Here is a 26,523-nt window from a genome sequence, read left to right as displayed (position 1 = left end):
TTGTATAACATACAGTTAATTACCAAATGATCCTTTGTGAAGGAAAAGGAAGACCAAATTTTACTTTATCAGAGGAAGTTTTCTTATTTTGGTGAAATTGTTACATGACCAAAGTAACTTTATATATATATATAAAGAAACTAGTAAAAATATTTAATGGTTAATGAACCCTGGCAAACAGAAGAAACAAGGTGGAGTTGTTATGAGTTAAAAGTAACTAGTGGTGCAGCTGAGGGAGAATCGTAAGCCCCAAAGCTTTGCTCTTTCGAGTTCCGATGCTTGCTGTTGATTCATCTCTAATTTCAATCCAATCCCCTGATTTTATTAGTTAATCAAGGAAGAATATGGGGTCATCCACCGCATCTCCATTGTCTCTCTTCATCTCACCTGACACTGAAAGCCCCTCCTTTCTACGACGACCTCGACGCCGTGGCAGCAACCTTTCATTCCTCACATCTCCGACCGCATTTCTCTGTTATCCAAGATCCTCAAACTCCCGAACTCTGCGTCTCTCTGCATCTCTTCTTCACTCGAACGTCGACCTCTCCTGGTCCCCTCCCGACCCCAATTCACTACCCAACGACTATGGTGGTTGGGCTGTTGTTCAAGCTCCTCCGAATCGAAGCACAAAAAAAAAAGGTCTGTACTTTCTTTTTTTTTCTTAAAAATAGAATTTTTTCTTCATATAGAGAAAATTTGGTCAAATCAGAAATTAGTTTTTGCTGTTGTGCAGGATTCTCTAGCGTTTTTGTTGGGGGTTTAATTGGGTCTTCAGCTGCCGTTGCAATTGCCGCCATTGCATACTTTTCGCTCAGTAGAAAGGGTCTGTTCTTTTATTTATTTCAATCATTAATATGATTTATCAACAATTGTAATTTCTTAATATAAAAATGCTTTTGGATTTTCTTCAATGAACACAATGGTACATTTGAAGTCATGTTTAGTGCATTTCTGCTGAGATTTGCAGGGTTTAAGTTCCAGTTTAGCAGTCCATTGAATACTTTACACGGGGTCTTTAGCTGGACTGAGATGAAAGGTGATCGAACCACAGCTACGGACTATCTTGAAGCTGATGAAAAGGTTGCTGAGGCACCTGAAGCTATACCTGACTGTGTACCTCCTACAACTACTGAAACTGTTGCTTCAGGTGCAGTCAATTGTAAACTTTATGTTTCTGTTTTTTTGTAGTTCAATGTTTTAGGTTGCTTTTTGGTGGAGAGAAGCAAAGTTAATTGATGAAACCAAAGTTCTTAACTTTTACATTTCAATAAGGCAGTATTTGGAACTGCAATAGAATGTTTAATCTATTGATGCTTTGACAACTACAGATAAGCGTCAACGTATCATGGTACCAGTTGCTGTGGATTCTACTCAACAGGAAGCTTTATTGGTTCTAAAAAAGCTGAAGGTTTGTTTTTAGAAGCTTCTTTTGTGTAAAAATCATTCTACCACCTTTGCAAATGAACTGCATCATGATTGTAATTTGAGTAATTAAGGCATGCAGATCATTGAAGATGATGTCAGAGCTGATGAATTATGCACAAGAAGGGAATATGTGAGATGGCTTGTTCGTATGAGTTCTTTATTAGAAAGGTAGTAACTGTCTTGTGCTTGTGTTTTGGGAATAGTTTTGAATTGAAAATTTGAAGTGCCAAGCATGTCTTTTGCATGATCTGATCTGGCTTGGAAACTTATTTGTCTTCTAGGAACCCTAAGCATAGGATTATTCCATCTATTGCACTTTCTGGATCAAAAACTGCAGCATATGATGATGTTGGTGCTGATGACCCAGATTTTGAGTCCATTCAAGGTAAAGCCCAATTTGATATTATGCATATAACTTCAGGCTTGTATCTTTTATAAAGATGACAATTAATAGTTTTTCTCCTTGGAACTTTCGATTTAGCCTTGGCAGAGGCAGGCATCATTCCCAGCAAGCTCTCAGGGAGGATTACCGGTTCTGACAGTTCAAAAGGCCAAGAAGGAATCAACTTTTCTCCTGACCGGTACAGCTGCACAGCCCTTCATGAATTTTGTCAATATTTTAATAAGTACTCTTTGACTCAGTGAAACATATCTGCTGTTCTAGATTCATTTCTCGACAGGATCTTATAAACTGGAAAGCCCTGGTAGAGTATGACTGTGAGCCAGGAGTAATAGAGCAGGTACAATAAATATCGCTCATCATTTGATATAATTTCTTGTACAATTTGTTTAGGAACTATTAGACTGATGCTTCAGCAGTCTTTTCATAGCTCTTAAAACCTGACTTGTTTACAGTCCAGATATCAAGGACAAAGATAGATTATATGGATTTGAAGGAGATCAGTCCAGATTCGTCACCCGGACTCTTTATAGACATGTTGGCTGGGGAAAAGAGCATACTTAGAAAAGTTTTTGGTACAATTCTTGTCTTGGTTTCTTACTTACATATGTATGCACTATCTCCCTTCCCTATTTCTCTCCCCACTGATTTATTTCCCTTCCTCTCAAATAATTATTTAATATGTAAATAGCAGGAGTTTTCTTGACTAGTACCATTTCTACAATAGAAGTACTCGAAACTGACTACCAAGTCAATATGTTAGAAGTTAAATTTAGGAAATCAAGAGTTGTTTTGGCCAAGAAATTGCTACGATCAAATGCTGAACAAACTCATAGATGAAAATTAGTAGAAGTTCTTGCAATTGTCATTGGAAAGGAGATGTGCTAAGTTGCACATTCTTTCTTTTTTTATCGAGAAAAATGAACCTTTGTACTATATCTCCTTTCTAAGGGCCAAATCTCATGTAAGTCTATTTCTAAATTTTGTAGGACAAAGCAAGCGATTTCAATCAAATAAACCTTCATCAAAAGCACAAGCATCAGTGGCATTGACAAGTGGCCGGATGGCAGAAGCAATTTCTAATGAGTTGTTGAAACTAGAAACTGAGAGTTCTTCAAGGAGAGCTGAGATGAAAGAAATCAAGTCTGAGTTGCTTGAAAAGGGAGACATACAGAGGTTTTGGGATGAAAAGCTGAATGAAGAAAGAACCCGCGGTATTGAGGTGGAGAAGCTTTATTTTTCTGCGGCTCAGGACCTGGAACTGGAGAAGATTTTTCAGGAGAAGTGGTCTGCTGAGTCTCTTAAGGAAAAGGCAGCAATGGACTGCCAGAGGCAATTGCTTTCTAGTCTGAAAGAAGAGGTTGCTGAGATGTCAGGAAGGCTTGCATCTGAGAGGACGATGTATGAGGCTGAGCAGAGTAAGTTGCATGCTATGCTCAGTGGTTTACAGTCCAAGCAAGAACGAATACTTGATGCAAAATCCATATTGGAAACTGAGATTGAAGCTCTTCGAATTCTCAGGTAAATGCTGGAATTGCATGCTTCCTCCCGCTCCTCGCCGCACCATACTCATTTATTGTTAATGCTTGTCACAAAAGCTGGTTTAGCACTGATTCATTAGGCTTATCCTATACTATAATGTAATATTGCTTTTGGAAAGACTCCTTGGGTCCTGAGCAATATTGCTACCTTGCATTTTTTAAGTAGTGATTCATGGTTCTCATTAATGAAAGCAATGGCTGCAGATCTTGGGTAGAGGATGAAGCAAGAAAAAGCCAAGCCCGAGCTAAGGTTCTTGAGGAGGTTGGACGAAGATGGAAATGCAATGACCAAGCTTGATTGTCAATCAGCTGGAAGTAGAGTCGGCACTGACAGCTTCAAAATATTAACATCAGAAGGCTATATAAAAAATCTGATGGAGGGCAATAAAAGAAATCTTTATTATTTTGTTGAGCATGCTCAGGATGGGGTACTTTGGTCAAAGTGTTGATATCTGGATTATATATACTCATTTTTGCATGATGTTGCCCATAAGGTTTCATTTTTTCCATTGTCCTTTTATAGTAGTTTACAGTTGAAGAATCGAAGGGGACGAAGGAAGTCGAGAATCAATATTATTCATGTGTGGGCACATGCCCTTTTCTTTATTGAATTTTGTTCAGCTAAAGAACTCTTAGCCAATGCAAAGATGGACTAGAACGTCACCAGCAATCATAATTTCCTGGAAGAGGAGAAAGGTAGTCTAGGATAGCAGTACTCTATCCTGGAATTGCCACCTTGGGTTGAATAAGGGTGGTAATTTGAGATGCTGATGAGATTGCCATTGCAGTAGAGTCACAATTTATGGCAGTACGAATGCTTAATTGAAGTAATCTTAATCTCATATATGACATTTTATTATAAAAAAAACTCTTGAATTATGTGATGTTGGGATCATTTCATGTATCATCTTAACGATTAGAATATAAAATCTAATTTGAGAATTTCGGACTGGAATATTGAAATGAGAACAAGCCTCCTAACCAAAAAAAGGAAAAAGAAAAGAGCATATCCCATTGTTTCTGTGAAAAAAATATAACAATAATAAAAAAGATGCCTTGGTAGGTGGCATTAAGGGGAGGGTGTTCAAAAAGTGATTCCCGCCCGACCATTGGACAACGTAGGCACTTTCCCCTTCCCCATCGGACCCTTCTGTTTCTCTGCAAGCTATGTAATGTTCCCTGACCGTACCAGGTATGCTCTATATTTTATTTGTACTTCACTTTCTGTTTCCTGTTCATGTCTTTTCTGTTTTTTAAGCTATATATATGCATATATATTCTCATCGACCATGAATTTGCTGAAAATTTTGGGTTTCATGCAAATCAAAAAAATTCCCACTGTACTAAAAAACAAGGGCAGAAAATTTCAATCCAGGAAAGTTAGAACCGGTAATGAATCATTCATGGGAGAGCTGTGAACCACCGGCTGCTTTGGATAATATATTGGCTGCTATTGCCCACTTGAGCCCACTCAGTTCATGTCAATGAAAATGACTTTTCTTCTTCTGCTTTTATTTTTCCCATAAATATTTTCGGCTTATTTTTCCTTTTTAGCTTTTTTTTCCCCTGAGAAAAATGGCATTGATAAGTTAGCACCAATAAATTCCTCAGCCACAAGAAGGAATGTTCAGGGTTTGATTAATACCATCTATCAAGTTGTCTGCCATTGCACTTCCCATTGTCACCATCTTGGCGGAATTAAATTGCTATCTCCACCCCCCACCCCCCCCTTTTTTTTTTTAACCAATGGAGCTAAGTGCTTAAGTTAATTTTCAGTTCTACAAGTTTCACCCAAAACCCACCACTTGTCTTAGAACATAATGAATGATTCAAGCACATTTTGTCTGGTATAATTGAGACATGCTTTGATGTATATTAGTTATATGTAATTAGAGCTGCCGGTTATTCTGTTTTTTTGGCCCAGAAAGAGAGAGAGAAAGGGAGATGTCTTTCCATCAGATAAAACCCAGCAAATCCCAAAGAAAAGCCAAAAGATGAACATGTGATTGGGAGGTCAATCACCAGGAAAGTTGGGTTTACATTGTTTTTTGCTTGGACGTACCTGTGCATATGCTTCCGTCCATTAAGCAAACTGCTGGGAGTTAAAGTTTCAGCCTTTACTTATCTGCTTTGGTTTATCTTGTGGGGTGGGGGGTCCAAGGCTGCTGTGGTACACGGTTGATCAGACGGTTGCAATTGGTCCATGGTTACCCTTGATCTACAAAAGCTTGATTAGAGAAATTTAATTGGACAAACACCTACCGATTAGTTGGAACTGAAACTTTCAATTAAATGCATTAGAGACAAGACAGTCTCTCCCCACATCTTATCTTAATTGCTAATAAAATATATACGTAGTCCTTAATCAAAAAGGGAAGATATTTTGGCACACTTGCTTTTTGTTCAAATTTACAGTTTCTGGTGTCTCTTTCAGCTTTAGGTTTGGCCTTGTTTGCACTGTACAACATCTTTCTCAGGAAAATGGTAAGGTTTTAGTCCTACCCATAAGTTAATTGTCAATCTTTTCGGAGCAAAACTGGCCACTAGTTATTGGTGGTTGCTGTAGCTCTTAGCATGACAGTTTTTTTGGATTGTACTCATCAAAGAAAATTGTGTATACTATAAAGATTTTCTTTGAAAGGTCGAGAAATCTGATAACATGATAATGCTAGTGGAATAGGAACGTTTATATGTGGATATGGCTTTTATAGTTGAGCATATTTTCTACTTCTCTAACTTGTGTTCTGCTTGAAGTTGCACCAGGATTGCGTTTATACAAGCCTTGCAGGCGACCTCTTACATTCTCAGTTGCTGGTTTTGCACTTGAAGGGTCATAATGGTTTGAGTTATTAGTGATGGGGGATGAGGAGAAATGGACTGGGGGATGTCTTTGGATTTTTTCTTTTCTCTAGATGAGTGGAGGAAGAGGATTTTCCTATCAACAATTCCTCCATGATAGTCAGGGTAGGATTCGTTGTTGCTGCTTCAATTGCAGCTTTTGCAGTTAAGCAGCTCAATGTCAAAAACTCAAAGTCATCAACTTCTTTGGCCAAATCTTCAGGTACTCGAGTTTGTAATTTCTCAGTAATTCAATATTTAGCGATTGTAATCGATAAAAGAAAGATTGCACTTTTCACTAATTGATGTTTTCCCATTATAAGACTCTACAATTCATGGTTTATGTAATTGCTAAACTTATATATATTGAAAACAAGGATGTCATTCTTTTACTCATATGGGCTTCATTGTGTTATGTTAACTTCTGCTCTGGTAACACTGAAACTCAGAAAATGGAGAAGCAAGCTTTGAGGAACATCCAAATGAGGGGGACAACAAAAAGCAGTTTGCATATTCTAATGATAGCCTCAAAAAGAAGGATGTAAGTGTATATCTAACTCCTTCAATCAAATTTTCATATCCTATTGACAATATACTTCTTACCAGATATCACTTGCTCTTATTGACTTATTGTCTAAGAATATTAGCTAGTCTTTATTATTTCCTATCAATTATTGAGATGTGATCCATTATTACAGGGTGAGGAAGAAGAGGAGGAAGAAGATGTTAAATTGATTAGTAGCATATTTAATCGAGTTAATGGTAGCCAACCAGATATTGGTGATGAAGATATCCTACCTGAATTTGAAGACCTTCTGTCAGGGGAGATTGAATATCCATTATCCGCTGACAAGTTTGCAAGGGCAGAGAGAGAAAAAATTTATGAAACTGAGATGGCAAACAATGCAAGTGAACTGGAACGGTTGCGCAATTTAGTAAAGGAACTGGAGGAGAGGGAAGTGAAGCTCGAGGGTGAATTGCTGGAGTACTATGGTTTAAAGGAGCAGGAATCAGATATTTTTGAATTAAAAAGGCAGCTCAAGATCAAGACAGTTGAAATTGACATGCTGAATATTACCATCAGCTCTTTGCAGTCTGAGAGGAAGAAGCTCCAAGAAGACATTGCACATGGAGCTTCTGTAAAGAAGGAGCTGGAAGTTGCAAGGAACAAAATCAAGGAGCTACAAAGGCAAATTCAGCTCGATGCTAACCAGACAAAAGCCCAGTTATTGTTTCTCAAGCAACAAGTTTCTGGTCTTCAAGCAAAAGAGCAAGAAGCCATCAAGAATGATTCTGAGGTTGAGAAGAAGCTGAAAGCTGTGAAGGAGTTAGAAATGGAAGTTATGGAGCTTAGAAGGAAGAATAAAGAGCTTCAACATGAAAAGAGGGAGTTAACTGTTAAATTGGATGCTGCTGAAGCAAAAATTGCTGCCCTTTCCAACATGACAGAGGTAATTGCCATGATACTCCCCCATTTATCATACTCTCAACTCAGGTAGATAGTTAAGGGCCCTTTAATCCTTCCTATATAATAATATACTGAGCAAGAGAATTATTAGTCAAATACCTTAATGAACTTTCTCTGCAAAATTCAGAAGCATAAACCAACTTTCAAAGAGAGAGAATACCAACAAGCTAGGAGTATGGTAGGAAACGCTTAGATACAGATTTTTGGAAAATGATTTGACAAATTAAACAAATCTGGCCTAGGCTGTGTGATTAGTAGTAGTGTATAAGTTCTACTTTATGCGTGTACATGATTTTCTTCTTCTCTTTGTCTCATGCTGTTGCAGACTGAAATTGATGTCAGGGCAAGAGAAGAGGTCAGTAATTTAAGACATGCAAATGAAGATCTGCTAAAGCAAGTGGAAGGGCTTCAGATGAACAGATTTAGTGAAGTTGAAGAGCTAGTGTACCTTCGTTGGGTCAATGCATGCTTGAGATATGAACTCCGGAACTACCAGACTCCTGAAGGAAAAATATCAGCTCGTGATCTCAACAAAAGTCTGAGCCCCAAGTCCCAAGAGACGGCTAAACAGTTGCTATTGGAATATGCAGGATCAGAGCGTGGGCAAGGGGACACAGATATTGAAAGCAACTTCTCTCATCCATCCTCCACTGGAAGTGAGGATTTGGATAATGCTTCTATTTATAGTTCCAACAGTAGATATAGCAGTCTCAGTAAGAAACCTAGCTTAATCCAAAAGCTGAAGAAATGGGGCAGGAGCAAAGATGATTCAAGTGCTGTTTCATCACCAGCCAGATCCCTCTCTGGAGGCTCTCCAAGCAGAATTAGCATGAGCCAACATCCTCAGGGTCCATTAGAAGCACTGATGCTGAGGAATGCTGGTGATGGTGTAGCAATCACTACTTTTGGTAAAAATGAGCAGGAATTTACTGACTCCCCTGAAACCCCAACTATTCCAAACATTAGAACACAAGTGTCTTCTGGTGACTCTCCGAATTCTGTTGCAACATCATTCCACTTAATGTCTAGATCGGTGGATGGAAGTCTAGAGGAAAAATATCCTGCTTATAAGGACCGTCATAAGTTGGCCTTGGAGAGGGAGAAACAAATTAAGCAAAAAGCACAGCAAGCAAGGGCAGAGAGGTTTGGAGACAAGTCAAATTTCAGTTCAAAAGCAGAAAGAGAGAAACCTGTAATTTTACCGCCAAAACTTGCTCAAATAAAGGAGAGGACGGTTTTTCCTGGTGACTCAAGTGGGCAATCCAATGACGATAAGGCTGTAGATTCTCAAACAATAAGCAAGATGAAACTTGCCCACATTGAAAAGAGACCACCTAGGGTGCCCAGGCCACCACCTAAGCCAGCCGGTGGTTCTTCTGCTTGTGTGAATACCACTACAACTGGACAACCTCCAGCTCCACCTCCACTACCTTGTGCCCTGCCGCCGCTGCCTCCACCACCTCCTCCTGGTGGACCACCACCTCCGCCCCCTCCTCCAGGAAGCCTACCTAGAGAGGCAGGGAGTGGTGATAAAGTTCACCGGGCTCCCGAACTTGTTGAATTTTATCAAACATTGATGAAACGAGAGGCAAAGAAGGACACGTCAAGTTTGATTTCTCCAACATCTAATCCATCAGATGCTAGGAGCAACATGATTGGAGAGATTGAGAACAGATCGTCATTCCTCTTAGCTGTGTGTTAAAATTTTCCTTTCCTTTCATTTATCTGCTTATCTTAAGATAAAGTATAGGTGTTCTTTAATCAAACTTAACGGCATGAAATTTTGTGGAATGGATCCAGGTAAAAGCTGATGTGGAAACTCAAGGTGACTTTGTCCAGTCCTTGGCAACCGAAATTCGAGCAGCTTCCTTCACCAGCATAGAAGACCTGGTGGCTTTTGTAAATTGGCTAGATGAGGAACTTTCCTTCTTGGTATGCAATAATAATTTCCACAAGCTAAAATATGCATTTCATCTGTCAGAGGCACTTATGGTTTAAATTTAAAGAGATCTTATTGCATAAAGGGTATATAGATATTTTGAGGTAATATGGCAGAAAGATGTATCTTGCAACTAAACCCTGGGTCTAGTCACATGTCATGTTTCTCTTCATAGTCAGCTCTCTTGTTCTACCAATCATAAAGAAAGACCTTATGGCATTGCTTTAACTCATATTGCGGCAAGATACATTGTTTATGAACCTCATAATTTTCAATAAATATTTGCTTATCTGTTTTACAGATTCACTAGAAATTGTCTGTCTACTATCGACTTAATTATCTTCCTGCACCTGTCTAGGTTGATGAAAGAGCAGTTCTCAAGCACTTTGATTGGCCTGAAGGAAAAGCTGATGCATTAAGAGAGGCAGCTTTTGAATACCAGGACCTAGTGAAGTTGGAAAAGCAGATCTCATCCTTTGTTGATGATCCCAGCCTCCCTTGTGAAGTTGCTCTGAAGAAGATGTACAAGTTGCTTGAAAAGTATGTCAGTTTGGATTCATTTAGTTTACTGTCTGAACTCTTGGGCAATAATCTTTTTAAATCCCAAATAAAATGCTACTATTTTCCTTTAGGAGCATTTCAATATTAGTCAAGTAGAGGTGCAGTTTCTCTTGTCATAAACTGTCAGTGGGTCAGTTTTTTTACATCAATTCTGATTTGCTATTTCATTTTTTGTTTCTCAGGGTGGAACAAAGTATATATGCACTTTTACGTACAAGAGACATGGCTATTTCACGATACAAGGAGTTTGGAATTCCAGTTAATTGGTTATTGGATTCTGGGGTTGTTGGAAAGGTATGAATTAAAACTATGAATTAAAAGGTTTGGTTTGGTCATTTTATGCAACGTGTTGTTTTATTTGTGAAACTCCCTTCTCTCTAGTGGCAAATAATATGATATATGGAGCATAGCTCACGGATTGGCACCCTGTCATAGTGATGAAATAGCTTTTTGATCAACACTAGTATATTATGCTAATGGTTTCAATAATGTCAATGATAAGGATATGGAGTGTTAGAAGGGCCGCACTGAAAATTTCATATTCTGTGTCAGTTTGGAATACTTCTCTAGATTTTATATTGAAGTCTTCTTATGATTCAGAAGTTGCATAAATTTTCTATATGTAGATGAAACCACCACTACAAATGTAAACGTGTATGTAATTTGTCCTACTATATCATTGTCAATTTCTGCTTTCTTTCCCCTATTGCAGATCAAGCTTTCATCTGTACAATTGGCAAGGAAATACATGAAACGTGTGGCATCAGAACTTGATTTATTGACTGAACCTGAGAAAGAACCTAACAGAGAGTTTATACTTCTGCAAGGCATCCGTTTTGCTTTCCGTGTTCATCAGGTATTTTGCTTTGCACTTGGTTCTCTTGATCTTTAGCATCCATGCTAAAGGTTACAGAATTGATCCCTGGTCAATCAAAGGAATTCCTTGTACTGCTTAAGTAATGCGCTCTCGATTTCTACTTGAAAACTAAAACTATAACTGTGTTTTGAGGAAGAAACTTCTTTGAAATGTACAAATAAATGATGACTTGATTTCCTCCTTCCCCAGTTTGCGGGCGGTTTTGATGCAGAAAGCATGAAGGCTTTTGAAGAACTTAGGAGCCGTGTGCATTCACAAATGGGAGAAGACAATAAGCCGGAAGCATGATGCACTTTATTTGGCCTTATTCTTTTCCTTAGTCTTCCACTGCTCTACTGTATATTGCCTTTATACTTGACAATGTATTAGAAATTACTCCATATAGATTGAATATTGTACAATGACCTGTCCAGTTAAATTAGACATGAGACAGAAAAAGGAAAGAGCAATGCATATAAAAATATTGTTTTATGTTGCAATGTGTTCAAATTTCTACCTTCCCAAAATCCTTGCTGCACTTTGAATTTGTTAAATATGCTTCCTGCTCCTTGTTTAACTCACGGGTCCTCTAAATCTTATACTATCTCGGACTTATGTCTATACTGGCTTCTGTGAGCCACTTGCACCACCCAAATCCCAAGCAGAAAGCTTGCTTCCATTTGGGATGGTTGCCATCACTTATATTTTTGTTGTTCTCTGGGTTCCTAACAAGCCAAATTTGAAGTCCAGTGCTTTTCTGTTGATTTAAAGGACTCCTATCACATCTATACCATATCCAATTCCCACAGTAAAATCTGACCACTGTTGTTTCAAGAAAGATATCCAATACGGAAATGAAAATTATTAAAACAATGGTTCAGAACCGCATTATCGAATTGTGATTACAAGACTTCTGTCTGTGAACTTGGCGCCTCCGACCTTCCCTTGAATTTCAGGCGGCAGAAATATGAGTCGTCTTTGGTCCCCTGCTTCCACCAACAACTCAGATCCTCCTCTATACTGCAGTTGTCACATATAAAAGAGTCACCAGCATTATCGACCATATGGAAGTCTTAATTTTTAGAAAATGTGAAGAGGTATAACAAGATGTGAGTAACCATGCAAGTTAAATACACCTAAAAAAGGTTTCCAAGAAAAAAGTTGAATTCTTAGTTGTTATCTGACAAACTAAGCTAATTCTACTTAAAACTTAATGTATCAATTCTTTAGTACAAAGTGGTATCTCTATCGGCTATCCCTCTCCAGGGACAACTTTATTTTTGCTCATTAGGAAGATTAATTTAACCCAAAAAAAAAAGGGGGGCGGGGCGGGGGGGGGAGGCGCGGGGGAGGGGAAGGGGGGGAACAGATTTCTATTAAGTAGCATTTTCAAGATAGGAAAGTAAAATTTCTGCCAGCATCTCAGAAAACCTTCAGAACTATCAGAGAACATAGAAGAATTGGAGAGTTCAGAACTGAAGATACTTGATATAGCTTGATCTCTGACTTGTCAAAACCTGGCATGAGAAGGGTTACTGATTTTCTTGCCACATCAAAATTTATTGATGACACTATGCTATACTTCTGGCCTGCTGGCAAAGAAAGGAGATCCCTTGCGCCTTCACTGGTATTGCTCAGCATGATGGCATTCCAATCTTGAGGGGAACCCATTGAGAGATCTGGAATAAAGGCTAAAGGCAAGGGAAAAAAACTCTTCTTGACATTTTCCATTGATTCTACATCCAAATCAGGGGAAGCAATGGCGAATGCACCAGAAACCTGCGTACCAGCTTGCATTGTACAACCCCAATAACGCAATGCAGAACTGATAGATGTTGGAATGTTTGGGTTCATCACAAGAAAGCAGCCAAATTGATGAGGTTCTGAAAAGGTAGAAGATCCTACCTGCATAGCTTACAGTCATTGGCAGTCCATTTGGATCATCTTAAAATTTCGTAATTGATAAAATGAAATTTATGATAACCTCAAGAATTCGTTCCAGACTGTCCCATATTTCTGCACTCATTGTCCCATTGAGTTGGGATGGCTTCCCACTTATGCCCATGGCTTCATCTACAAGTCTCAGGAGTGAAGGACCAGCCAATCTCCCAAGATCTGTCTTCTCAGCAAGACTTCGCAGGTATTTCAAGTACAGTCTGTGCATAGTCATATGGTTGTATATTGATCATTTTGAACAAGAAATAATTTCTTCTATTTTTTGTCCCACGGGGGCTAGGGGAAGAGAAAACATTATTTCCAAACCTTGCTTTACTGCTTGCACCTATCAATCGTAGGGTTTCCTCAGTGCTGATACCATCATATATTATCACATCAAATATATCTTTTTGATGGTTCCTTTGAGCCCATCTCCCAAATAATCCCAGAAGCCTCACAAGTGCAAGTGCTGAAAACATAGAATCCATCCCAGGAAGCACCCCAAGCTCTTCTCCCACAACCTACTATGTGTCAAATAATGATACATAGTGAAGTACTGTGCAGACAAAACATCCAAGGCAAAGAAGTCAAAACTAAAAAAATTCAAGAGATATTACATACCCACCCCTTCGAGAACTCCTTGTGTCAAATTAAGACGAGCATCTGCTTGCTTCAGCTGATTGAGGGGTTCAAGAAGCATCTGCAGTTTAACAAAAAATCCATTCTCAGCCAATAGCCATTTGAGCCAACATTTTCTCACTGGCATAGATACAATATGGAAAAGAAAGTAAAGAAACATACTTCAGTTGTTTCCAGCCTAACAACTGAAAGGTTGTCACGGTATACAATGGGAGAAGACTCAATCTTACAATTGAGAAGATACTCAGCGGTGCGATCCTGGCCGTGTAACACTAAGCACGTACTCAGTCCAGACATCGCATAATGCTAAGCAGCAGCAAAGAAAGTCAAAATGGAAAGAAGACAGGGGAACGGGAAGGAAAACGAACAGAACAGTTGAGCCTGAATGCTAAAACTTGAAAGGGGTTTCGGCACATTCACCAAATAGTACGCAGTAAATAAATGATGCTAAAGTTCTCGGCCAACAAATAAGAATTTAGTAAAGCTAATTTGTCCGGTTAACAAATTTAGTACTAGAAAACAACATTTGCTTGCAACGTGATGTAAATCTGTCATGAGTCCTGGAATTGCCCATTCCTGATTTATCCTGTCAGTTTAGGCTTCGGGCACCAAACTATCCGTGTAACGGAGACAAAGGGCATCTAAGAAGGCATTGATGTTTCAAGTAACAAAGAAAAATCAGATAAAATGCATAGAGATAAAAGAAGGAACCTGGGCAGCAAAAACGGCGGAGGTGGTCTTGCCGGAGCCACCCTTTCCTAAGAAAGTGATCAACCTTGTACTTGAGGAAGATGAATCAACGTTGTCATTTTTATCGTTAACAGAAGAAGCCGCCTTAACAAGAATTACTTGAGATATTCTTCTTCTTAAAGGACTCAAGAGACTGGAATTGGAATTGAAGCGAGGGAAGAGGGCAGGGGAAGACAGAAGAAAAGCGGACATCTTTTTTTTTTTTTTTTCTGAAAATGGTTTTCAGACAGACTGGAGTAAGTAGCGGATAGATAGAGGTTGGAAGCTGTTCATGTGTAGGGGCCATCTCTGGCCCAATCGGACATATCTCGAAAAATTCAAGCCCAGCTCGGCCCGTTATCTACAATATTTTCATAACTAAAAGCATGAAGAAGATTAATGTTAGAAAGGATATACAATAAGGTACTCTGCAGGAGATCTTACTGTGTGGATATCCAGACTAACGCCTTTGTCGACTCTCTTGCTAAATTTGGTGTGATAGTAGCACGAAACCGATACAAGTGTCATCATACACGGTTTCTACTTTTGAAAAATGTCGATTTCTTATATCTATTAGATGTTTGAGTGTTGGCATGTTATTAATCTTTCTCGTGAAGATCGTAAGCATGCATGCATGCATCATGTCATCCTATTTAATACATCTCTTTTGATTGAGAAGAAATATCAAGAAAAAAAAAAGGGTAGCTCGAAATGCTTAATTAGCTCCAGGAAGAGAAAAACTCAGCAAGGGACTTGCCCCTGCTGCAGGTGACCTTGGTGGTGGCTTGGAAAAGCTGATTTCCATAAGTAACTATCATAGAATATTACACCTGCAAAATTCTGGTGGCCTGCATGCATTTCTGGCCCACCAAAATCGCCTACTGCCACAAATTTAACCATCTCCTGCTCTTCAGCTCCATTTTCAGTCGTCTGCTGATCAATATCGTGACTGCCTCTTTTCTTGTAGATGAACCAAATTGCTTTGTCACCGATGTTTGTGACAAGTTGCTTAGGCTTCAGTAAGGGTGACTTTCGGTGCAAATTTTGTATCAATTGCTTCGTCCCTAAACTTGGGATGAGCACGGCCATGGTGTGTGTGCTTAGCACTTAAGGCTACCAGGCTGATACTGAGAGAAACAAGGCGAGAGGAATGGATCCCAGTACTGATGGTTTTCATCGATTACACGGACCATCTGGGGGCCCTGATGCTTGTGAATGAATATTTCAATTTTGGTTAGAATCAATTGTAAATGCAAAAAGGTGGTCAATTTGTTTGAAATATTATAAGGAGCAGTTGAGTCGAGGCAAAGGGTGTCTGATCAAGTGGAAATTCTTGGCCTTTGGAGGTCTCTATTCTGCTCAATTTTAATCTTTTTCTTCTTAATGGGGGTTGAACGTCGACTGATTCCAGATTTGCAGGTTATGATACTCTACTTTCCTAGCTGTACTCCAGCTGCTAATTAAATCTAGTCCACTTAATCCTCCAACCACTTCCTAGAACTAATCCAAGACGTGTTTGTCACAGCTAATTTGGCAGATTTTAGTCCAATAATAAATTAATTTGATTGAAAATCATGTTCAATCCTTTCCCTTAATAAATCTTCCTTTGACTATCTTCAGCTTAATCTTTTCGGCTTCATGCATTATTCCATGATTCATTTATCATGCATTGCCAAATTCCAAGCTCCCCTTGTTTTAATTTTCTGCCAAATTTATTACAAAACACACAAGTTGTTGTCAGTATACATCGGTCACAATCCAACAATAAAAAACTTTGTTAGATTAGATCAGATTAACACAAACTGTTGGGATATATATATTGTCATGGAATAATTTCTTTTATTTACAACGCTCAACATCCAAGTGAATTGTGTTCAATCTTTCCACTGAATTAAGGTACGAAACATCTTTTTCATTAGGTGGCCTATCACTCCATTGATCTCTGATGAACTGTGTAATGAGACAGGGATGAGATCTCTCTCATTCGCAAATTGTTTAAACCCATGAAAGATAGGCAACAATATCAAACTCTCACGCATACCAACTTGGCCTCTATGTTCTCCAAATGTTGCTGTCAGATACAAGTTGTACAAGCAATCACCAATTAGAGTGATGTTGTAATCAAACTTAAAGATGATTAGACGTACCACGTCCAATCTGGGGAATTAAGTCGGCCAATCCTTCCTTTGGTGAGGCTCTAATTCTCATCTAGCTAGCTGGCTAGGTTCTAGCTTTGACAGAAGAGGTTTTTACCATCAAGAAATTAATTTTTGTTGTAAAAATTTATAATATTTGTTGATGAATGATGCCCGCCCTAACCTCCATCTCCTCAAATTTTGCTTTTAGTAAAATAACTTATCTTAAATACAATACTTTCAATCCATAATCATGATGATGGCTATCATTAGAACATTGATCTTTAAGGATATATATATATATATATATAGATATTCTCCTCTACCTCTGACCGAATATCTTTTCCTCTCTTTTATGCCCATCGAGAAGAGATAATCATGTCATGATCTAATTCCACCACAACCATATATAGCCACATGGATACTTTATTCATAGGAGTAAATTGCATCACACATATACATGTTCATATATAATAGTGACAATTCATATCACATATAACCTCATTATTCCTACATGGAACTAAAAAGTTTATTGCTTTAATTAGCATGTAGTGGTTGATTTTCCAATAAATATTATTATATATTATATACTATTTTAGATACATGTTGTATCTTATAAATATAAGATGATATTTTCGACCTATTAACATAGATTAAATATTCATCACATATATATAAACATGGTCAACGCTTAAAACTACATTATAACAAAAGTTAAAACTTTGTCCAACTCAAATTATGTGAAACTCAAAAACCCTCTTAATCATAAAAGAAAACAAAAATCAAATCCTTAAGATTGTCAAAAGAGACTAAATCAAGGTAAATTAATTACTTTGTATCGTCTGCTTCTCTCACTTTCTCATCCTCTTTAATTTTATTCTGTTTAAGTTTAAAGTTGCATTTTTTTAATGTATAAATGTGCTGTTCATCTCCTTTTAACATTTTGGCCTTAATTTACAACATCCAAACACATTCCATGAACGAAAAAAAAAAGAAAAGAAAAACTTTGGAGATGTTAGTACTTTCTTGAAATCAAGTGGAGTGACCCATAGGGCATAGCCATAAAATAAAAAGGACTAGTAATGATAGAAACAGCACATGCATACCAAAATTAAATGAGTGCCCATCACTAAAATCCTCACCAATTGGACCAATTTTCCACACCGAAGCTTGGCTACAAAAATTGGGGTAATTAAATTTTAATTCTGCATGATCTATGGGCATCACCAATGGGAGATGAATGCAACCATAACCATCATTTACAAATCCGCCACGTGGCACCAAACCATCACGTGAAGTCAGAACAAAACACACATATATACCTTGATCTTCAACACAAAGCAATTAATCCTTATTACACTAATCATATATTCTTTTTACTTTCTTAGCCAAAGAAAAAATGATTATTAATTATGGTGTGTGTTAGCTTGGTTTTGTTCTATCGTGCCGTCACAGCTACTCATGTTTCCTTTGAAATCCCACCAAAAAAAAAAAAGGAAATTAAAATCAAGTAGTATGTAAAATAATCATTGTTAATAATCATGAAAACCTATCTCTAGAACCCTAAAATTAATGTATAGAATGTATGTATCATTTCTGTGATCTTGGGATTGTAATATTTGTCCTCTAGTACATATACAAGCTCAAGCTCAAACTCACAAGAATATATTATACAGATATAATCATCAATGTGATCTAAAAGCAATTAAGGTTTCATATATAGAGAACTAAAGTAAAGGATCGATGACCAAGAAAAAAAAATCAGAAAGTAAGAAACAAAATCACCATCATAGAATAAACCAGCTGTGTTTTTTCTTTTTGTTTCGGGTTTTTTTTTTCCTGTAATTCCTTCACCTGAGAAATAATCATCATCATCATCTTCAATGGTGCAATGGGTTCGGACCAGTAGGTACAAGTCGCTTTTCGACACCATAACGCGGATCAATCTCGGTATCGGCTGCCCGGGATTGTCTTTTCATGTCTGGAGAGTGTTTATCCTGCTGCTCCTGTTGATGATGCTTTTGAAACGGGGTGAAGTCAAATTTGCCAGCAACAACTTTCCTACTGATCAAAGGGTTACGAGAAAGCGATGAGAAGGTTATGGAGCTGGCTTGTCTGCCATTGATCTTGAACTTGAAACTGTGGAATTCATGAAGCAATAAGAAGAGGAGAGAGAGCCAAAGGACGGTGAAGAAGACCAAGTGGGAAACTTTCCAGGCCATGGAGGATGAGTAGTAGCAGAAGGGTTACAAAGGGAAGCATGGAGCAGAAAGTAAAGGGGAACCACAAGGCAGAGATTTTTGAAGTTTGACAAAATATAGGGAATGTGAAGGAAGGGTTGAAATGTGTGTGGATTTGGCCTTTCATGTGAGACCTGAGGGCACCTTTTAATGCTAACAAGAGAAAAGAGAGAAAGGGGGAGCGGTAGACCCTTTCCCAATGAAAGTTCCTTAGAAATCAAGGGAAAAAAGGGCAATGATTAAAAGATTGTCAAAGCTTGAATAATATTAAGTTTGATAATGGTTATTATTAGTAATCTTTTGAATATCTTTGACGCATAGGAATAATGAATAAATGACAATTTATTCTCTCTCTCTCTCTCTTTCTCTCTCTTTTTCTTTTAGAAATATATATATATATATATATATATATATATCTATCTATCCAAGAGTGCATGATCATATGATGGGGTGCAAGGGAAGAAGATCCATGCTGGTTTTGAGTGAATTGCAACTAATGGAAAAATGGGTGGGGAATGTGCAATCCACATTTTCTATGGACAAAGCAATCTATGAATAGTTTCACAAGGAAAACAAAAATAAAAATAAAGTTGGTGACAGAGATATATATATATATATATAATATATATATATATATAGTGAAGATGATTGCCATATATAGTGTTTTAGGCTTTCCTCAAATAATATCACCTTTCTTTCTTCTTCCTAATAATACCAAAAATTGTGACTTGATCTGAATTGATCACTAATTCCTTACATGATTCCCTTTAAACCTAAAGACGTCCAACCATGCTTATAATATAAATATTTAATATTTATAGGGTTATTGGATCTATATAATAGGGTACCTCTTTTTCCTATTAAGACAATATTTTAGCTTCATCCTGTTGGTGTACTATGATCACTTTAATATATATATATATATATATATGTGTGTGTGTGTTTAAATTATTAACTAGTTATCTTGACCTTGGTACATGGACCAATTAAAAAAAAAACATTGACATTGGTATAAGAGGAGAGATAATTGTGACACTAAATTTAAAGTAATTATTTTAGTCTCATTCTATCTTTATCATAAGTTCACATCTTGATTAGTTTGAAGACTCAATATTCCTTTTTTATTCCCTTTTATAGTTCAATATTATTGGTTCATTATTTAAAAAAATATAAACATTAAAAATAATTAATCAATTTCAACAATATTACGGAATGCTATAGTCTAAAATCATATGTACCGCGCATAAAATTAAAAGAAACAAACCAACATCACCGCTATCAAAAACGAATATGTATATTTCCCATATGCTCCAATTAATTCTACGAATTGCTTGTCATCTTTTAATATTAGCTGTGAAGGATTGATCACTCATTAAATTTACTTGTTAAACAACTCGTCTCTCTTTATGAATTTAATAAAGACCCATCAACTGTATTATTTGGGGGGAATGATTTATTATTATTTTTTGTTATTATTCCTTTTGTATTAATTTTTGTTTTTAAAGAAAGCAATAAACAAAACATTGCATTCGACAAAACAAATTATTTAAGACCATTTATTTATTTATTTTTAGATGTAGTAAAACAAAAGCAAAGGGAAGTCGTCCTTCTTTTCATAAATTATCATTTTTAATAAAAATATTCTGTTTGCATTAATTGTCTCATTTAATATCTTTTTCATCATTTTATGTTGTGCGTCTAATAAAATTTTATATTAATATTACAGTTATGTTATTATTTTCCGTTAAAATTTAACCACAGAGAATTTTTTATTCAAGCTTTTCTTAATATTACTAACTAAAATTTGTTTTTTTTTTTGGTATATATTACCAAAAAAGGAATGCAAGGAAATGTTGTAGCCCAAAATAAAAAATGGGCCTCAACTTAATTACGGTCCATAGCCCAAAATCGGCCCACAATGGAAACACTATATATAGTGCAAAAAATTGGAAAAAGGCCAGAAAAGAGGCAAAGGAAATTCCCAATCTCCAGAAACCTAATCAGAAGAAAGGGAAGAAGAACGACAAGAATCGAGAACGAGAAGAAAAGATGGTATGCAAATTATTAAACCTAGTTTTTTGGTTTTGCCTTTCGATTTTTTCCCTACAATTAGAGTTTCGTGTTATTCCAATGGTTGGATATAGATGTTAGAATCCCTAGATAGTGATTTTGGTAAAATAATGTCGGTTTCACTTATATTTACTATTGGTAATCGTGCGTAAGATCGTGCCCCATGAAATGCAAGTTTTATGCCAATTTAGGAGTTTGAATTGCAGAATTTTGATGCAGTTATGTCGATTTCATTGATTTCAAGCTTTAGTTTCATATGGCTGGATTGATTTCATGAAATTCCTAAAGGATGTTTTAGAGCAATGTTCTAAGGGAAATATGTTTTAGCCTGATTGCTAATATAAGTTTTATTATGTTGTTTTTCATAAGAGTTGAAGGGTTGCGACGTGAATTAATGCTTTTTTAAGTTTTTCTGCTGTTCAACTTTTGTCTGAAGCTAGGGTTTTTTTTTCTCCCTTCATTGCAATTAATTTAACAATGCTTAACCTGCTTTCTTTGTGCTTCTGCAGTCTTCACTTGCAGCTGCTAGAGCGGATAACTTTTACTATCCGCCGGAATGGGACCCAAGTCAGGTATGTAGGGTTTACAATTATTTTCTTTCTGTTTTTTTTTTTTTTTTGTTGCAAGGAAATCTTTTGCTAAATGTAACTTATGACATATCACGTTTTAAAACTGTGGGGTTGTGTTCATTTTCAGGGCTCTTTGAACAAGTTTCATGGTCAACATGCTTTAAGAGAGAGGGCAAGGAAAATAGATCAAGGCATTTTGATCATAAGGTAATGAATCACACTCCTTTCGGAGTTTTGATGCTATTTTTTTTGTCTCAAAAATATTGTTTCAGTATCTTCAAGATATATATATATATATATATATATATATATATATATATATATATATATATATATATGTATATATATTGAGGGTGGTTAATGTTGAAAATAATCATCTGAAAATAGAACATGACTAACCTTTTTTGGGGTTGTTTCACTGTGTTCTGATAAGAGTGGTTGCAACTAGGCTCTGACTTGCTATTTTTCTTGACTTAAGAAAGCAATACTTCCCTATCCTTTTTCTTTTGTTTTTCCACAAAAAGGAAGCACAAAGCTTTATACTTCTCTTTCATTTTATAGCCGTTACTATCTATGTTAAGATGTAGGTGCATAGAGGTGTCCTAAGGTTTAATATTCCAGCATGAAATTGTGAAGCTATACATGATATCTGGGTGATTGTTTAAGAGCTTTCTAATCTTCTAAGTGACATAGGTCTCCAGCCAACTTGTTAAGACCAAGTCTTTCAACTATAAATTACTTAAATTTGTTAATTGCTTTTGTTTTAAATGATCCTTGCACATTTTGTTGTTTTGGGAAGTTTCTTTGTAAATGGTAATTATAGTGTCTGGTTCTCATTATTGTTAATCTTTTCAGGTTTGAAATGCCTTTCAATGTTTGGTGTGGTGGATGCAATTCCATGATTGCAAAAGGTGTACGGTTCAACGCTGAAAAGAAGCAAGTGGGAAACTATTATTCTACAAAGGTATCTTTTCTTACTGGTGGCATTAGCTATTATGTATAATTTATTTTAATCTGAGCTAGTGGAAGAGTGTTTCTCTGTGCTTTGGATCTGGTTAATGGAAACTTAATCTTTGAATTAACATTAGCTCAGGGATGATCAGGTTTTCCTTACAATTTCCTGTTTCTTTTAGATATGGAGCTTTACCATGAAGTCTGCATGCTGCAAACATGAGATCGTCATTCAGACAGACCCAAAAAATTGCGAGTATGTGATCGTTAGTGGAGCTCAGAGGAAAACTGAAGTGTTTGATGTTGAGGATGCAGAGACATTAGAACTCCCTGCTGATGAAGGTATATAATGAGTTGCATGTATTTATACTTTGCTTTGCATTGAAATATTGTATTGTGGCACAATTTGCACCAATAGTTTGGGAAGTGTGAATCTCTCTTGCACTTGCAATCAAAGGCACGGGTTGACTCACAATGAGGTTAACCCATAGTGCCATGTATGACACTTAATGACGTTTTGTAAACATCTTTTTTTTTCTGTGTCCATTGGGATTATACTTACATTAATGTGCTTCAAAGAGGCCGTTCATCATGAATTTTAAGACTAGCAATTTGGTCATAACATCTGATTACCTTTTCAAAGTTCTGTTGGGTTTTGACTGTTTAAGTTTGTTGCCGTGCAGAAAGAGGCAAGCTTGCAGATCCATTTTACCGTCTTGAACATCAGGAAGAGGATTTGCAGAAGAAGAAAGAAGCTGAGCCAGTACTAGTGCGCCTTCAGCGAGTGTCTGATGCCAGGCATTCAGATGACTATGCCCTCAACAAAGCTCTCCGTGCCAAACTTAGAGTATGTTGCTAATTTCAGATGGTTACATATTCTTCTAGACTTGCTTCTAAGTTATACTCACTCAGTTTATGTTCTCAGAGTCAAAAGAAGAGGGTTGTTGAAGAGGAATCTGCTTCGAGGAAAATGGGCCTAAGCATTCGACTCCTTCCAGCAACCAAAGAAGATGCTGCTACTGCTTCAGGGGTCAAGTTTTCTTCCAAGTTTGACAGAAATAGGAAAGATAAGCGAGCATTGATTAAAGCTGCTTCAATCTTCCCTGGATCATCTGGGTCCTTCATGTCCTCCAATAAGAAAAGGTTGGAGCTAGAGTCCAAGAGAAGAAAAATCTCTGCAGCTGCAGCTTCTAACTTGCTGACAGGGGGATTCAAGCCATCGTCATGGTCACAAAATGCTGTGAAGAAGAGTGCTTCAATGACTGCACGAAAGTTTTAGCTTGAAAATTGAGGCTGCTTGTATATAAAATATATCTACTGCTTGTCAACGACCAGAGATCTGTCTGTGGTCATAACGTATCAATCTAGATGTGTAATAGGTGTTCTATGTGATATAACTATTATATTTTGAAAATAGAATGGGTAGATAGTTTTGCTTCCCACTTCAACATGTAATGTTTACAATTCCTTTGGGCAAGACTTCAACATTGGAAGGACGGAGCGCCTGTTGTCTGATTAAGAAATTTGTGAATGTCTACAGCAACAGCATTGTGAAACCTTTGTGAATGCCGTTTCTTCATAAGTTGTTCGGGCTACTCAAAATCTAAAGCCTGTTGATATTGGGCCAGGGAACCATAGATCAAGCTGGGGCTTGGGTCTTGAATGTGGTCCTGGCAGAAATGGGTTTGGCCTAGCACAAGCCCATTAAGGTCGTCTTGTTACCAGGGTAGCTTTAAGTTGATCAAATTTCCAATTATCAATAGTTACATGAAGGGCAAGACTTAGGTATAATTGATGAGGTTCTTGATTAATTATTACGTTTTGTCACGAAGCAAAATGCCTTTATATCTAAAGAGTTTGTGACAAATTTGATGAATCGGCTTGATCTGCATCCTGTTTCTTCTTTAAAAGAAATTTCATGGTATGAGAGTTGCAATCATGCAAAGGAATTAAACCAATGGGCGTAAGATGAGAAAGAATTGGAGTGAGTTTCAAATACCTGCTAGCTGTTGAAACCATCTCGGCATTAACAGGCAGTAAAAGAAGGAAAAATGAAGATGTTTGAAATGGTTCAAAGGGGAATCTTGAGCCACATGCAACGAGGGAACCAACTGAATCTGATCACTGATATTGAACCTCTCTCTCTCTCTCTCTCTCTCTGTGTGCAGATCGCAATAATTTGGTTCGCTATAATTCTTCCCAACAGCGCGTGGCTCCATAAGTATAGTATTATATTATATACATGGAAATGGATGCACAGCTTCCGTATACATTATCCTTGTAGTGAAAGTGAATGAATTATAAGAAAACCCCAAAGAGGAAAAGATGTTGCAGCTAGCAGTTGAGACGTCCTGATGAGTAGTAGTACGTACACTTTGCAGCAAAGCGACTGATCGAGAGGCTTAAATTCCGGCTCATGATACAGGCTAATTATCATCGCACTGTCGCTGTCCATACACTATAAGATGTAAAGATCTTCGTGTCTTTGTTGTTTTATAGCCTTCCCAAATTCACTTTTTCTTTTTTGGGTCTGCAGGGTGGCGTTAATTAGATGATGAGCAAGTGTGTAAATATATATTTTTGTTTTAGCAGCAAAGGAGAAGCCCCCCGTACTGAGCCTTGTAGGCCATATCGTTCATCTTTCTCAGTCTGTAACACCTAACACTGCCATAAGATCACGCAACTGACTCAAAACAAGCAAATCCAACTAACTAACCCTTATAAAATACATTAAAGATGAGAGGCAGAGATGTTTCAGCTCTTTGTCAGTGTTTACTACTATTTTTCTGTCAATAAATAAATAAAAGAAAAAACAAAAAAACTTTCAGTCTCAGTACAAAACCCATCATTCGTATCCATATATCTTATATAACAGTATCTGGGGGTTTCCTTCTTTTGCTTTCCCTCTCCAAATCCATCCATTCCTCTATACTATACCATACTCTCTCTCTCTCTCTCTCTCTCTCAAAAAAAAAAAAAGAAGGAAACTTGTGTTTCTGATTGCAGATAGAGACTGATCTCTTTTCCGGGTTTGTCGCTAAAAATAGCTCTGCTCTTCATTATTATTTGCTCCCTCTGAGCGGTCTCTTTCTTTGGCTTTTCTTTTCTCTACTCTCATCTTTATTTATGTTTGGCGTTTTGATGCAGTTATCCTTGGCTGCTTTCGAGTGTCTGCTAGTGCGCTCAGGCCTTAGCTAGACTAAGAGATATTGGTCTTAAAAACTGAAAAATGTTTTGGCAATCTGTTGTTGGTATTCCAGGGCTATTGCCCATGATTTTGCACTTGCTTGCTGCTTCCGTACTTTGATAGTATCATTCTTGCTCGAGCAATCAAAGAAACCATGCCGGGTCTAGAAATATATCACTGCAAGCCGTTTCAGGTTAGTTAGTTAGTTAGTTGGCTAGCTATAACTCCTTTTCTTTTGTTCTTTGTTTGCTCTCTTACTCTCTTAACACTGAGAGAAAATGGTGTGAGAAAGTGGGGTGTTGCCTCACAGTAAACATCCGTCTCTGCTTCCATTCTTTCGAATCTTCTTTGTTTCACGCACAATTGCATGAAAAAATGTTGGCTTCAAGATTAGGACACTCGGTTTTGTTTATGGGGTTTGCATGCTAAGCATTGACCTGGATGATGGACCCACATCACTCCTCCTTCGTGGTCCCACTTTGATGAGTTAATGATCTCCTTTCGATCTACAGGACCCACATCCCAAAACAAATGGATGTAATGATGCAATCATGAAATGATGGGGTTGAAGATCAAAAGGGCAAAACCCCATCATCTTTCACTTGCTTGTCGATCATTCTTTCTCTGGGTTATCGCTAAACACTCACCACTAGTTGTTTAAAGAGAGAGTGAAAGCTTAAAAAGTCAAAAGAAAAGGAATAATAATGGTCTGCTTTTTACTCTCAAATACTATACTCTCAGTCCATTACACAAGCAAAAGCCTAAAGTTGTTAGCTTTAGTATAAATACAAGCATCGTACCATTCCTACTTTTAACGTTTTGACTGAGGAACTACAGTTTGCTGCCATTACTCCCTGCCGCCCGCTGCCCAACTTAGCATAAACCATCTATCCTTTCTTTATTTTCCTTAAATAAGTTTAGTACGTCCAGATCGAGTTAGTCCCCCTGCTGTCTATCTGCTTTGTTTCTCTTCCTTCTTCTTTACCTTCTCCTGTTTCATTGCATGTGTTGAATCATAATCCTATCTCTGCATGTAAACT

At 37.3% G+C, this 26,523-nt stretch overlaps 5 protein-coding genes across 8 annotated transcripts; 3 read left to right on the top strand and 2 right to left on the bottom strand.

Annotated features, from left to right (window-relative positions):
* LOC18610555 lies at window positions 176-3,977 on the top strand. Of its 2 annotated transcripts, none has more exons than XM_018115246.1 (11): window positions 176-636; window positions 732-823; window positions 968-1,147; window positions 1,329-1,408; window positions 1,505-1,593; window positions 1,707-1,810; window positions 1,907-2,006; window positions 2,090-2,165; window positions 2,286-2,400; window positions 2,815-3,346; window positions 3,571-3,977. In XM_018115246.1, exons 3-11 carry the CDS (start codon window positions 1,030-1,032, stop codon window positions 3,662-3,664), a joined length of 1,308 nt encoding a protein of 435 aa, XP_017970735.1. In that variant the 5' UTR covers window positions 176-636; window positions 732-823; window positions 968-1,029; the 3' UTR covers window positions 3,665-3,977. The 2 variants fall into 2 exon arrangements, with proteins under 2 accessions (XP_017970735.1, XP_007046335.2); XM_007046273.2 differs by having other exon boundaries at window positions 176-639; window positions 734-823.
* Window positions 5,750-11,520, top strand: LOC18610554 (protein CHUP1, chloroplastic). Its single transcript, XM_007046272.2, has 10 exons — window positions 5,750-5,850; window positions 6,121-6,427; window positions 6,654-6,745; window positions 6,903-7,655; window positions 7,998-9,365; window positions 9,473-9,604; window positions 9,970-10,151; window positions 10,355-10,466; window positions 10,885-11,028; window positions 11,239-11,520. Exons 2-10 carry the CDS (start codon window positions 6,319-6,321, stop codon window positions 11,335-11,337), a joined length of 2,991 nt encoding a protein of 996 aa, XP_007046334.2. The 5' UTR covers window positions 5,750-5,850; window positions 6,121-6,318; the 3' UTR covers window positions 11,338-11,520.
* Window positions 11,789-15,701, bottom strand: LOC18610552 (uncharacterized protein At1g26090, chloroplastic). 3 transcript variants are annotated; one of them, XM_018115247.1, is made up of 7 exons: window positions 14,314-15,701; window positions 13,765-13,908; window positions 13,589-13,663; window positions 13,291-13,484; window positions 13,013-13,184; window positions 12,460-12,933; window positions 11,789-12,048 (listed from the first exon to the last, which is right to left on the bottom strand). In XM_018115247.1, exons 1-7 carry the CDS (start codon window positions 14,542-14,544, stop codon window positions 11,917-11,919), a joined length of 1,422 nt encoding a protein of 473 aa, XP_017970736.1. In that variant the 5' UTR covers window positions 14,545-15,701; the 3' UTR covers window positions 11,789-11,916. The 3 variants fall into 3 exon arrangements, with proteins under 3 accessions (XP_017970736.1, XP_007046323.2, XP_017970737.1); XM_007046261.2 differs by having other exon boundaries at window positions 12,514-12,933; window positions 14,314-14,723; XM_018115248.1 differs by lacking the exon at window positions 13,765-13,908 and having other exon boundaries at window positions 14,314-15,697.
* On the bottom strand, window positions 18,040-18,902 carry LOC18610551 (CLAVATA3/ESR (CLE)-related protein 12). Its single transcript, XM_007046259.2, has one exon. It carries the CDS (start codon window positions 18,686-18,688, stop codon window positions 18,347-18,349), a length of 342 nt encoding a protein of 113 aa, XP_007046321.2. The 5' UTR covers window positions 18,689-18,902; the 3' UTR covers window positions 18,040-18,346.
* On the top strand, window positions 20,668-23,852 carry LOC18610550 (coiled-coil domain-containing protein 130). Its single transcript, XM_018114512.1, has 7 exons — window positions 20,668-20,758; window positions 21,286-21,348; window positions 21,473-21,552; window positions 22,201-22,309; window positions 22,479-22,638; window positions 22,980-23,143; window positions 23,222-23,852. The coding sequence occupies exons 1-7, from the start codon at window positions 20,756-20,758 to the stop codon at window positions 23,573-23,575; spliced, it is 933 nt and encodes a 310-aa protein (XP_017970001.1). The 5' UTR covers window positions 20,668-20,755; the 3' UTR covers window positions 23,576-23,852.

This window comes from Theobroma cacao, chromosome 2 (assembly GCF_000208745.1).
Source record: "Theobroma cacao cultivar B97-61/B2 chromosome 2, Criollo_cocoa_genome_V2, whole genome shotgun sequence".
Lineage (NCBI taxonomy): Eukaryota > Viridiplantae > Streptophyta > Magnoliopsida > Malvales > Malvaceae > Theobroma > Theobroma cacao.
Note: the sequence above shows the minus strand (reverse complement) of the source record. Positions and strands in the feature narration are given on the sequence as shown.